The sequence below is a fragment of the Phocoena sinus genome, chromosome 5 (assembly GCF_008692025.1).
Source record: "Phocoena sinus isolate mPhoSin1 chromosome 5, mPhoSin1.pri, whole genome shotgun sequence".
Taxonomy (NCBI): Eukaryota; Metazoa; Chordata; class Mammalia; order Artiodactyla; family Phocoenidae; genus Phocoena; species Phocoena sinus.
In genome coordinates, this window is record NC_045767.1 from 19,358,742 (window position 1) to 19,372,265 (window position 13,524).

At 34.2% G+C, this 13,524-nt stretch overlaps 1 protein-coding gene across 6 annotated transcripts in view; it reads right to left on the reverse strand.

Moving 5' to 3' along the window:
* The window catches only part of KIAA1109 (KIAA1109 ortholog), a 209,065-nt gene continuing 195,541 nt past the window's right edge, over positions 1-13,524 (reverse strand). For 5 of the 6 annotated variants that reach the window (XM_032632285.1, XM_032632284.1, XM_032632286.1 and 2 more), the window contains 10 exons: positions 13,155-13,305; positions 12,585-12,742; positions 12,276-12,468; positions 11,844-12,061; positions 8,687-8,938; positions 7,782-7,985; positions 6,434-6,628; positions 5,888-6,022; positions 3,161-3,326; positions 8-759 (listed from right to left, as the gene is read on the reverse strand). In XM_032632285.1, the coding sequence (XP_032488176.1) occupies positions 543-759; positions 3,161-3,326; positions 5,888-6,022; positions 6,434-6,628; positions 7,782-7,985; positions 8,687-8,938; positions 11,844-12,061; positions 12,276-12,468; positions 12,585-12,742; positions 13,155-13,305 (1,889 nt within the window). In that variant the 3' untranslated portion in view covers positions 8-542. Of the gene's footprint in view, positions 760-3,160; positions 3,327-5,887; positions 6,023-6,433; positions 6,629-7,781; positions 7,986-8,686; positions 8,939-11,843; positions 12,062-12,275; positions 12,469-12,584; positions 12,743-13,154; positions 13,306-13,524 lie in introns of all 6 variants that reach the window. The other variant, XM_032632288.1, reaches the window with a different exon arrangement.

Here is a 13,524-nt window from a genome sequence, read left to right on the forward strand (position 1 = left end):
TACAGACTGAAACCAATTATTGTGACTTTATTACAATAGTTACAAACAATACTTTAGTGGTATGTATTTGTATCACAATTACTCAAACTATATACAAATAGATATTTATACAAGTCTACACTTAAAAAAAAGAAAAAGCAATTAATGTCCAAAAAAAAAGTCACATTATCAACAAAATTTTTTTCTAAAAGTTATGGCCAATAACAAAGGAAATTCACAGTTATTCTGAAAATATTTTAAAGATGCAGGAATCATATTGCACATAATACAGTTATAAACCTTACTGAGCAGATGTGTATATTTTAATCTAGTTTTTCACAAAATTTACATTATCATGCAATACTTCACTGTATACAGAATGGTAGAACTACAGTAAACAGGTTAACTTACAACCTTTTAATATAATGGCCACAAAATTAGAGTTTTTTAAAGTTATATTTAAAATAATTTTACTATACAAAAAAACACAAAAAACCCAACACTCCAGTGTAATAAAGCTTAACAGACAGAATCAAAATTTGTTCACAGATCAAGTTACATTTTTAGTGTTCTTCTTTATCTTTTCCTTTCTTTTCCTTTTCATCCTGTAGTGCAGTACCGAGTTTTTTAATAAGAACTGACAGAACCTTGTCCAGTGGGTCCATAACTCCTCTTTGAAGCCACTTAGGAATAGTAGTCCTGGCATGATGAAAGCCCAATTTTTGAAGAATATAATCAACGCCTACTGGATCAATTTTTCTTCCAGTCCAAGAAATTAATCTAAAATAATTATAAGTCATTATTATTAAGGAGTACGGTGCCCTAGCACAGTCCTGAAGGTAGGTTCAAGACAAAGTATTTTCAGTAGATGCAAATGATTATCTAACCTACAGTTCCTGGATTCACTGTAATAGCACTCAAAAAATGTGTGAGCCTACACAGCAACGGCATTTAGTGAATTTCATCGTGATTAGTTTATTTTAGGCCTCAAGTTACATGGTCATCTTAAACCTTTAAAGGACATCTGGCTCATTCTAAAAGATGGTATTAACTTGATGGGGGGACCTTTCATGATGTTCACGTATATCAAATCATGATGTTGTACACTTAAAATATCTGTTTTGTCAATTATACTTCAATAAAGCTGGGAGTAAAAGGCTAAAATTTACTAAATGTTTGCTATGTGCTAAACATGTTTGAAGGAAGAACCATTTTCTCCCTATTCTTTCCGTTTTCTTCCATATAGAAGAACAGCGTTAGTGAAACGCTCCTGGTCTTTCTCTGCCCCCTTATTGATGATTTATCTGATTGGCAAATTCACAGAGGAACTGAGTAGTGTAGTTCAGTACCCTCCTCCCTACCTGCTCTTCAGGAGCTTCTCATTTTGAACTGTTCCTCCATGCCATAGGTTTTTCAAGGACAGGCCCCTAAATAGTTAGCCCAAGACTGTTCATGGCTGCCTGTAGCTACGTGAGTACACCAGGCTGCTGACTGCACAACTCTAGCATCCCTCTGCCCCCCACCTCCTGAGTTCTGCATCATTGAGACCCTGTAGGTAAGCCCAAACCTAGGCTTCGTAATAGAAAGACATCGTTGCTTGACACCAAACCACATTCTGTTATCAGCTTTATAAGTATTAAAGCTGTAATTTTGACTTCCAGCTGCCTCTTGCTGTTTCAATTGATCCTGAACTTAGGTAGGGAAAAGGAGGGTATTAAGCACTGGTCTGCTAAAACTCTAATGGTTGTAAGCTTTTTCCATTAATTAACTCATGTAACCATTGTAACAACCCTGGAAGGTAGGTAATACCATTTTCCAAATTTTTCATATGAGGCACCTGAGGCATTAGATCCTTTGGCCAAGGTCACTCAGCCACTATGCTATGTAGCTGGCCTTAGAGCCAGAGCCCTTAACCACGTGCTCCACCAGTATATTGTATCGCTTCATCTCTTGATAGGTATCTAATATATATATATATATATATACACACACACACACATATATATAATATATGTGTGTATATATATATGTTTATAGCAAATTTAACTATTTTTATTCTCATTTTAAATTAAAAGTCAATTTCATTATATTTATTGATATTTACATATAATGGACAGTTTTCTGTATTAGGACCTTTGCAGTATTTTAATATTGACACTGTTGATATTTCTCATGAGTATATGTACTATTAATACCAAAGTGTATTGTTGATTTGGTTACAACATATCTTATTAAATACAGATTACTAACACAAAGTCACTACTTTCTGCTTATACAGGAGTCCACTGAATAATGGAGATCTTACTAGTTTAGAATGATTTTGTGGCATAAATATATGTGAATAATAACGTTGTCTGAATGAAGTATGTATCATTCTGCAGAATGTTGTGCTGGACTTCTTTTGATACCGTTATTGCATGATGGACAGTTATAATTTGATTAACAAAGCAGATGAGAGGAAAGAGGAAAATAATAGGAAGGTTGTGTTAAATCACACACAAGGACATACAAAGCAAGTACCGCTAGTTACAGCAGAAGTTTAATGTAATTAAAACTAGAAAATACTTTGGAAAGTTTGATATGGAAACAATGTGATGTAGCTGGGATTGTGACTGTAGTAGAACATGACACAGTAAAGGAACCTGAATCTGAATTAAATCTGACATTTCAGGGTGGTTTTATACTGCTTAGTATGCAGACGGAAAGACACTGTGACACTGTAGGTTCTATTACATTGTCATGACATATGTGAGAAATTGTAATGACTACTTAATGATGATGTATGGCTTCTGCATCTTACAAAACAGTTTATTGTAGCTACCTCAAACACCTGAAAATAACATCCTGCTGAGATGGTGAAAAAATAATAGCAACAGCCAAACAGTAACAGTGGAGTTACTCTCATTTTTTACTGATTAACTGACAGGATGTCATGTCACACACTGGATAGTTAGTCAGCACGGAGCTATTCTCAGTTGTTTGTGCTTCTTTTGCCTTGCTTAGAAGCACTTACAAAAGAAAAAAGGAGCAGCAAAAATATCAGTCAGAAGCTGTAGAGGCTGTAAGTGACTAACATAAAAATATTTTTTGGTAAACCGTATTTAAACTGCTGCATTATTTATAACCTTTTTCTCATAATAATCTCATAGGAAATAGGTAAATATGTACACCCACTCCTTACCTAAGAGTGGGTTCTAGATGCCATGTATTGCACATAAAATCTCTCCAGTCCACAGTAGTGTAAGTGATGCTGTCTTCTCTGTCTTTGTCAGAGGAATTTTCGTCATGAATGATAACTGGACTTTTCTGTCCTGGTCGAGTAGATAAAATCCGAGGTGGAAAAATAGCTATAAGGAAAATGATATATTAATATTGCAAATACATATCTTATAAATTTATTTTAAGTCACTAAATGAACAAAGTAATTGGCTCCATTTGTTTTTATTTATAAACTGGCCAAAGCCTCATTTAATTACATTTCTTAAAAAATATTTAAAAATAAGCCATAAGTAAGTGCCAGTTATTGGTATTCCTTGGAGAAAGACAATATCGAAGTTATTTTATTCTCTCATAAGAATTAGAAATAACATGTCATCATTTATTTTTGAGTAATAGCACATGTTTTACATGTATCTGTGTGCCTGAAACATACAGTAAAGAATATTTGATAGCAGGCACAGGACACTGAAATTGACAGTTGTAGGGCTCCTAAAAACATGCCTGTAGCTGGATGACTTTTTAATAGCTTTTTTGAGATATAGTTCACTCGTTTGAAGTGTACAGCTCAATGGTTTTTTAATGTTAATGCCTATATATATATATTTGAACAGCTGTACTAACTTAGGAGTTTTTTAGGTAAGCAGTCTTTTCACTCTTCATAGTTGAGTACTCAAATGTTTTATGAAAAATGAAGTCTTTTAAAATTGGTGATCATAAATGATGTATTTAAAATTGAATCTGGGACAAAAGTAGCTTTCATATGATCTTTAATAAATACAGCATTTCTATAGGGCACAGGTTTTCAAGACACAAATTGGGCATAAAATAATGATTAATATGAAATATGATATGTATTATGTAGCTCTGGTTATAACTGTTAATTAGCAGTGGGATAATATATTGATTGGGAATGAACCCAGGAATGAAGCTGTACTCTCACACCACATCGGAATACAGATGTCTTCAGTTATTGCCTGGTCTGTTGCTCTGCTTTTGTTTATTATTGATGGTGGTTACAGTACTACAGTTTATCTGGATGTTCTAGGAATATGTTGATTCTGCTCTAGTCTTACATGCTGTTAAGAATTTTCTGAGGCATGTTTATATTTATTTTGCCCAACACTACTTGCTTTTAGTTTTTTTAAAAAATACATACTTACAGCTATTAAAATATTTTATTTACAATGAAAATCCCCATAAGTAATAGTTTTGTTACTGTAAGTCTGATAATCAAGTCCCTATTTCCTCTTTTCGCATTGAAATAATGTCTTACAACAATTTCTAGAAAAAATACATTTTAAAAGAAATACACACAGTTCATGGCAGGCCAACACAATATTTCATAAAGTGACAGGTTCCACATAATACCTGAGGGAAAGAAATCTGGCAGGCATTCATACCTAGGTAGACTAGAAAAGAATTCTGCACTTCACAGCTTTATCTAGAATCTGTGTTTCTCCACATTAAGTTTAAATATTAAGGCAGAGAGAAAAACAAGAGGATTAACAGTGATGGTATATTTTGTTGCTCTATGTGAAGATTGGATCTATGTATATTATACATAACATTTCCTATTATACGCCTGCAGTCATTTTACTTGAATGGCTCATAGATTTCTCCCAGCCGTCATTATTGCTTTCACTCTCACTGAATTTTTGGCACATCTAGATTAAATAGTAATGGAAGAGCAACTCAACTTATGTATGCTATATTTACACTCTTTCCACATGGTCTTTTGATAATCTGTCTTTGTTTTCTTCACTCAAACATTCATCATGAAGCTATTTTGAAATATCTACAAGATAAATTTTATATTTCTTTCTTCTTGGAAAAAATGAAGCAGTTATTATAGTGTGACTTGATTATATTTAATAAATTAAATAAATTTCATCTATTCGAAGCAGTTTTTTTTAAAGCACATGTTGTTTTTACCATTGTATATTCATATAGTTGCACAATAAATATTTATTGAGTGAATAAAGACCATATATTTGGAGAGCATTCCATATCATGACATTTTAAACTACCTCATTCTTTTAAACAGCTACAGAGTATTCCATTTCATTGTATGGACAGACCATAATATATTCAGCCAATTCCATATGGATATGAGGGTCACCATATGTTTCTTAGTGGGCCAACATTTAAGTTTCCAGTGAGTAAAACCAATGTTAGCTAGCTCATGAAAACAAGACACCACTACTGAGGTCTAAATATTTATAAAAAAGATAACGTTCTGTGCATTCTAGACAGATATATCTTCTTCTTAAATTCGGTTTTCCCAATTATGTATGTAACTCTTGCTAACGTTATTATGTAGTTGTTTCTCTGGTCATTTCACTTTGACTAGCAATATTTCCTCAAAGAGGTTTTCTTTTCTAACTTTGTGAGACTATCTTACTAGACCTGATAATATACAGAACATATATGGAAACATTGTGTAAAGTATAAAACACCATTCGGTTTGAGATATGGTTAGAAAAAAAATGAAATGTACCTGGCAGATACTCAGAAAGTCTATCACAGTCTTACTAATATATATTTATTGATATTTGTAACTCATAGAGGAAGGAGACACATTCTACCCATTTTATCACTAGACCATTAAAAATCCATATAAATTGTAGTGAGAGCTGCCTTTCCTGAAGCTTGAAAGGAAAAACAAAACCAAAAACAATATGTTACCCACCTTTTTCTTTTTCTTTAAGATAAGCTGACACTAAATCATGGAGAAACATGATGAGCTCAGCGTCCATCGTCACACAAATGTGGTCAGTGAACTCTGTCACCACACTGCATTCTACCTTTGGCTTCAGGCTGGCGTCTGCAATGGCAAAGTTCTTTTACAGTAAAAGATTATTGAAATAAGTCCCTTCCTCTTCCCATTAACAAGGGATTTACATGGGTCCGTGTAAATGCCTCCACTTAAATGCAATTTCTGTATATGACTTACAGAATGATGATGATAGTTTACTAAGCACTTTCCAAGTATATGCCATTTACTCATAAAAACCTGATGAAGTCCTATTAGCCCCATTTGAGGAGAAAGAGGCACAAATGGAGTAAATTATTTGCCAGAGGTCATACAGCTGGTAAGAAAATCAATTTGAACCAGAAGATCAATTTCATTATATTATATTATAAAAATAACCTTCACGGAAAAAAAGAAGTTTGAAGATCCTTTAGAATTTTCTTTTAGTTAACTTTAGAAACTAAAGATTGTTTTTCCACATACTCTGTAATGAAGGTTCTTGTGGTTCTTGAACGTGAATAGATTTAAAGTCAAGCTGCATCCTTGGTAATGCAAAGATAGTCTCTGTTTCATGATTGTAGCTAGAACATCCTCTGAATCCACTCAGCAAACTAGAATTCTTCACTGTAGTGCTATTCTCAGTGTTATTAGCATCAACATTACGAAGCAGATTTAGCTCTACAAGCATAATGATAAAGACAGTAAGAATCAAACCAATAGGCATTGATAAGCATATAGCTTTCATGACATTGATACACAGAACTTTTATCATTTCAAAAGGCTGGAAAATGAATACATTTTAAAAAAGAGAGCCATATTTAAGCTTTGATTTTGAGACTAGTTATATGCCTCTATAGATATAAATATGGACACATATTTGTATATACATACACATACAAATATATATCTCACTATTCTCAATATTGAAGCTTTATAACATGATTTTGGATAAATCCAGTAAATTGTGTTTTTTTGTTTCTTGAATTTTGAATATTATTCTCAATTGAAATCATATCTGAATTTAATGAAGGCGAAGTATTAACCACTGGACCGCCAGGGAAGTTCCAGGAGGTCTTTTTTAAGTAAAACATTCAAGTCTTAACATGTCCCAGTCTAGTCAGCTTTTTAATACAGATGAAATGATTGGTAAAAGCAGTACTCTAAGCTCTGACACAGAAACAACCGCAGAATAAGAATTTTCATGACTGAATTACTACAAGACCGGTGAATCTAATTTACTTCCTTATCCTCCTTTGTTCTGAGAACATTTTTAACAGTCTCTGATCCCTAGGGTTGCCTGTGCGTAACAACTATTTTCCATGAGGCCCAAGCCATCTTCTTTTCCATTCTGAGAGGATTAAAAAAATGAATAAATTAAAAAATGAAAATGAATTTTAAAACTTCATCAAAAGCACTTTCTTTAAACTTATGACTTCACAGGAATACTAATATTTAGTTTCATTTTATTCCAGCCATCCTGAACCTTAATTTTTGGTATTCTATTACTTAGTTGTATAATAACTTTCCCAAACCTCCAATGTGAACATTACTATAAAAATATTTTTCCAATTATAATAAACTTAATTTCATTTATTTAAACCAATTTTATTTTGAATGTTTTCAGTTACATATAAAATAATTTTAGTCCATGAGATGTTGCACTACTAGGGTGGTGAATCATGTACTAATATTGCTACTTAAGGCAGCTGGAATAAAATGAAAATTGTTTAAAGAAATGGAAATTCTCCCTACACTTAAATTCTAAACACAGTCAACAGAGCCCCAGAGAGAGAAAACAAAATAAATCTCTCCAAAGAATCAAACTTTTAACCTTCATTTCTTGTGGCTGTAACGTAATGGAACCATTCTTTCACACTTGCTACTCCATGGGGTGGATTTTCATGGCGACGCCTTGTAATCTTGGTTATTGTTGCCATAGGACTTTCCAAAGCACCGCATGGTTTGGTAACCATGGTATTATGGCCCAGATGAAAATCCAGTGTTTGTACAATATATGTAGAATGATCACTAGCGCCTAGAGGGGAAAAAAAGTTTCTCAGTGTAACAAACTATATTTAGATGCAAGAAAAGTTGTGGCCCTAGAGCAATAGATTTAGCTAGGTAAGTCATACACAGATACAGAAGGCTGTAAAACTAAGGAGTACAAAAGAGAGAAAAAAATTCACAAATACTTTTTCTTGTAGTTATAACTGGATCTATCCCCAAGAAGATGAAGAACATCAACCATTTTTTCCTTCATCATTAAGAAACCACTGAGTAGAAAATTAAAGCTAAAAGAAACTGTAAATAGAGGTAAAAGCACAGCCTGCCCATAAAAGTCTTGTAAAATAGTATTGACTGGCAAGTAATTTCCTTACACTACCACTGTGTGTCATCTTCTCTTCATGTTTTTATAAGAAATTTTTACAATTTTTACAAATTTTTACAAATGACTATGGCCAGCCACAGCAGCAAAAACTTTAATTGCCTAAGTAAGAAACAGAGTGAGATGGTAAGTTCAGAAATAAGTCCTTTAACATGTCCCAGACTTTATAGATACTGACTCATTGGCAGTGAACTCCTTGACATTGTCAGATACATGATAATAAATAGAGATGGATTTCAGAGATACCATAAGAAAAACAGATAAAAGATATGAGAAAAGAAAATTACTTTGTCATATATAATCATATAAGAAGGTGGGGAAAAGTAAAAGCTGAAAATGTGTCAGTTTACCATCTTCCCAGATTTTTTGAGCTTCGGTCCAAAAAGCAATATTTGGTTCCTCTAAGTGAAAAAGGGCCCATGATTTTGAACGGAAATTTGGACCATGAAAACAAGCTAGTGTCATATGATTTCCATGTAAGCTCATTGATCCTCCAAACTGCATTCCATCTTCCGGTAATGGAATCTGAAATAAGGATATGTGGCATCCTGATACCACCTTCAACACTCCAGGCCAATGTCGATGATGAGCTGCATCGAGCACTGCAAGAAAACAAAAAACCACTTATCCTGAAATATCTCATGAACATCCTGAATGCTGGGTAGGAAGACAGCAGGTGGCTACTTTCTACAGCTGAAGTGACTCAGATAACAGATGAAAACAACAATTCAGTCCCTGGTTAACATTAAGCAGAAGCTAATAAGGATACAGTCTGGGAAAAGATGCTGTGTAAGGATGGCTAGAACTCAGGAATGTAGCAACTTGCTAATAATAATTACAACTAATGCTTCTGTAATGATTAATGATTTACAAAGTGCCCACATGAAATTTTATGTAATTCTCACAGTACCTTTGTAAACTAGGTATTTCATCTAGACTCTTCAAGTGAAATAGAAGAGGGGTGAAGTGAACCAGTGATTAGAAGGCCTAGAAATCAAAGGCAGATCCCTGATTTTAAGTACTGGAAAAAAAATCTTTTCTACCCTTTGCTGCTCAGAAGTGAGGTCTGAGGACCAGTGGCATCAGCATCACCTGGGAGCTTGTTAGAAATTCACTCTTATGCCCACCCCAAATCGACTGCGTCAGAATCTGCATTTTAAAAGCTCTCCAGGTGTTTCAGATGCACATTAAAGTTCAAGAAGAACTAATCAGATATACAGTTGACCACTGAACAACATGGGGGTTAGGGGCACTGACCCTCCGCACAGTCGAAAATCCACGTATAACTTATGGTTGGCCCTCCACATCCACACTTCCTCAGGATTCAACAAACCACAGACGGTGTAGTACCACCGTATTCATCACTATTGAAAAAAAATCTGTGCGTGGGCCTGCACAGTTCAAACCCATGTTTTTCAAGGGTCATCTGTACAATTCATATTTATATTTCCCACTTATTCCAATAATATCCTTTTGGCTGTTTTCCACAATTCTCATTCTGGATCTAACCAAGGATCATACATCATGATCATGCAAGGATCATGCATTAGTTGGCGTATCTCTTCAGTTTCCTTTAATCTAAGACAATTCCTTAAGCCCGTTTGTCTGTTTCCCATGACAAAGACTTTTTGGAAGAATCCAGGCCATGCATTTTGGGGAACACTCCTCTATTTGTATATGTGTCTGATACCAATTCTAGTTTAAAGGAAATGCAGGGACTAGGGGAACAAGATAAATGAAACAACAAAGAAGCAACTGAAAAATACCCAGAAAGTAGCATATTCTGCAGGACAATTGGCCAAGTCGCTTCAGCAAGTCAGGTCACTAAAAAAAGGACTATACTGAATTTAAAAATAGTAAAGGATCATAACCATTTTTAATCTGTGATCTTGAACTGGATATACTGGTTTGGACAAACCAGTTGTAAATATAATTTTAGATCAGTTGTGGACTGTGCTGAGGTGGCTAGAGGAGATAATTAGCACAATGGAAAGTTCGAGACTGTTGACTGGAAAAGGCTACAAAACAATATGAATAATGTTTTGGTAAAAGGTACATATATGTGTGTGTATGTATATATATATACATACACACACACACGCATAGAAAAGTATCTGAAAGTATATATTCTAAAGTGTTGACAGTGATGATTTCTGGGTGGAATGTGATTTTTTTTTTTTTGCTTGTATGTATTTTCTCATTTGTTTTCCCAATGCACATGTACTGCTTATATGATAATAAATCATCAAAAATTATCCTGCTTCTGACTACTTTTCACTTTTACCACTATCTCTGTAGTTAAGGCCACCATCGTCTGTTGCCTGGACTCTCAGAAAATCCTCCTTACAATGGTCATGTAAGTCTGCAGCAATGGTAATGGTAATTATTGCAGTGATTTCCTTACTTTCATTCTTAACCACCTTGGTCTGTTCCCCACACAGCAGCTTTAAAAAGGATTACTTTTTTAAAAAGTGAATCAAATAATATCAGATCTGTTCAAAGCTCTCCAATAGCTACCCATCATATTAAAAATCTTCTCTTTGGCCTCTCTAAATTCGTGTCCAGTGTTTTCTTGCTCACTCTGTTCTACCACAGCGGGCCACCTTAATGATCCTCAAACAAGCAAGTTTCCTCCCGACTGTAGGAGCTTTGCACCTTTCAGTAGCCCACTTTGCCCAGAACTCTCTTCCCCAGATGTTAGCCTAGCTGTCACTTCAGAAAAGGTTTCCCTGACCACCCTTTCTCAAACAGCTATCCTCACAGTATGTATCACAGACTCTGTGATCCTGCCCCTGCTTTGTTCTTTTGCTCAGCATTTCTCTCTACCTGAAATTATCTTACATACTTACTTAGCAAATTTGTTATGGTCTGTCTCTCCCATTAAAATGTAAGCTCCATGAGGATAGGAATTTCTTCTACTTAGTAGATCTCCTATGCCTAAAACAGTGCTTAAGAACACGGTTGATACATAATAAAAATTTGAATTACTGAATGAAAATCTGCCTAATATGACACAGGTAATAAATCCAAACTCAGACATTCTGATTCCATAGCCCATGCTCTAAACCAGAATGTGGTGTTGTCATATTTAGTATTAAAGAGCATGGGGTATAGTTGTATGTATTAAACAGTCAAATGAACGTGAGTAATGGAATGGGAAATACAATGTAAGCTATTCAGAATAAAAGAAAATGTATCTAATCATTAGTTGTAACTTGTAATTATGTAATAAGGTAAGAATTAATTTGTAATGTAGTGATGTAATCTGTAGTAATGGCATGATTGTAGATGAGCTGTGGCAGGGGGAGGAGATAATGAATGTGAATGACTTCCCAAATGATGGCCTCTAATTCCACTGGCGGGTAGGAAATCGGGTACTTTGCTGAGTGAGCAGGATAAAAAGCATATGGACCACTTTTTAAGTATGGTACATCGATATTATTTTAAATTAACACATATTTAGTGAAAGATAAAGCATATATAAAGCCTTAGTCTTCTAACTCTTACATTGTTCTTGTGAACTTTTCTCTAGGTTATTAGTCATTGTCTTAGGCGGAAGATAAGGAACTGGTCCCCAGGTAGACAGAGCTCGTTTGCTGGTATCAAACTGCTGAGTGAAAAATTCCTGCAGCTTCATTCCTATTTTTATCAGGTCTGGTGTAGTTGATCTTGATATCATTACTTGGAAAATATCCCACTTCAGATCTCCATGGACAAAAATTTCACTAGAGCATAAAACAGAATCTTTTATCATATATATTACACAAGACAGTTTAAAAGCACAAGAAAAAGTCTCTTCCCCACCAGTTTTTCATTCATATTAATTGTATGATATAAAATCACTGTGCAGGAAAAATGGTTTGTGTTTTCTCACTGGATGATAGAAAATATGTTGAGTAGTCATGTAAAGTACTGAAAAAGTAATATTTTACTAAATACCTTTTATCGGTCATGCTTGAATCCAGTGTGTTATACAGATTTACTTTCCATTCATCCTGAAGCTTGAGATCAGCATTACTGAAGATACCCATGAGAATACTTGAGCCCATGTAATCAACACGAGCTTCAGTAGAACCCATAGTAATCTGAATTTTGTGACTGGGCTGCTGATTTGGATGTTCAGAAATATGAGCTAAAATAGAAACAATAATTAATTTTCACAGAAATGCCTCATGGGAAAAACTCATCAAAATCAATTTTCAAATACTTTTCTTCAACATATTGTTCAGTTGTAAAATTTCAACATACCAACCATCTCCAAAGCATTGACATCTATAGTCCCTCCAACTACTCCTCCTTTAGAATCTAACTGTGATCTTCCTAGACCAACAGACATGCTTATCTCTCGATCTCGATTACTTCCTACTGACAGACGGCCCTGGCTCTTCAAACCACTAGTTGTCCAGCTATAAAAAAGAAAAAGTGTTATTAATTAGACATATGGCTTCCCGTGTCAATGAATTAAAACAGGAGTTAGATGATTTCAAAAAAGTTGGGCAATGAAACAATACATCTCTTATAAAAACTATGGTAAACATTTGAATATTAACATTAATGATGAAGCTTTCTTCTTAACTAGAAAATTATGCTATTTTCCTTATCATTTTCTATCTTTTTAGAACACATTTCATGCTGTTTTTATGTTACAATATCTTTAGGATTAAACCATTTTCAGGATAAAGGTATATAATCTTTTATCTACTGTCTTCACTGTCTCAAACATTGCAGCTTTAAAAAAAGGTTTTGAATTGCTTTACTACAATTAGAAAAATTACAACTAATGATTAAATATATTTTCTTTGTATCTGAATAGCTTACGTTGTATTTCCCATTACGTTACTCATATTCATTTGAACGTTTAATTGCTTCAGGTTGATAGCAAACACGACAAGTGTTTCCCATGGGGTCCCTTGTTGGCTTGCTGCTTTGTTCGATTTGTTAAAAGGAGTTGATGTTTTTGAAAGTGAATCTAAAAATAGAAAATCAAATGTACATTCACATAGATGCTCAGCCAATTACAAAGCAAAAACTACTCATCACTATAATCCAGAAAGTAAAATAATGATATTCTTGTGTTAAAACCTAACATTTACTAGCTGTCATATTGCCTCCAAAATATTAATAGTTACCATTTACTGAACCGTCAGTAAGGGTTTGCCAGCCTGCCTTCTTGAAAGCTCATAGTTCC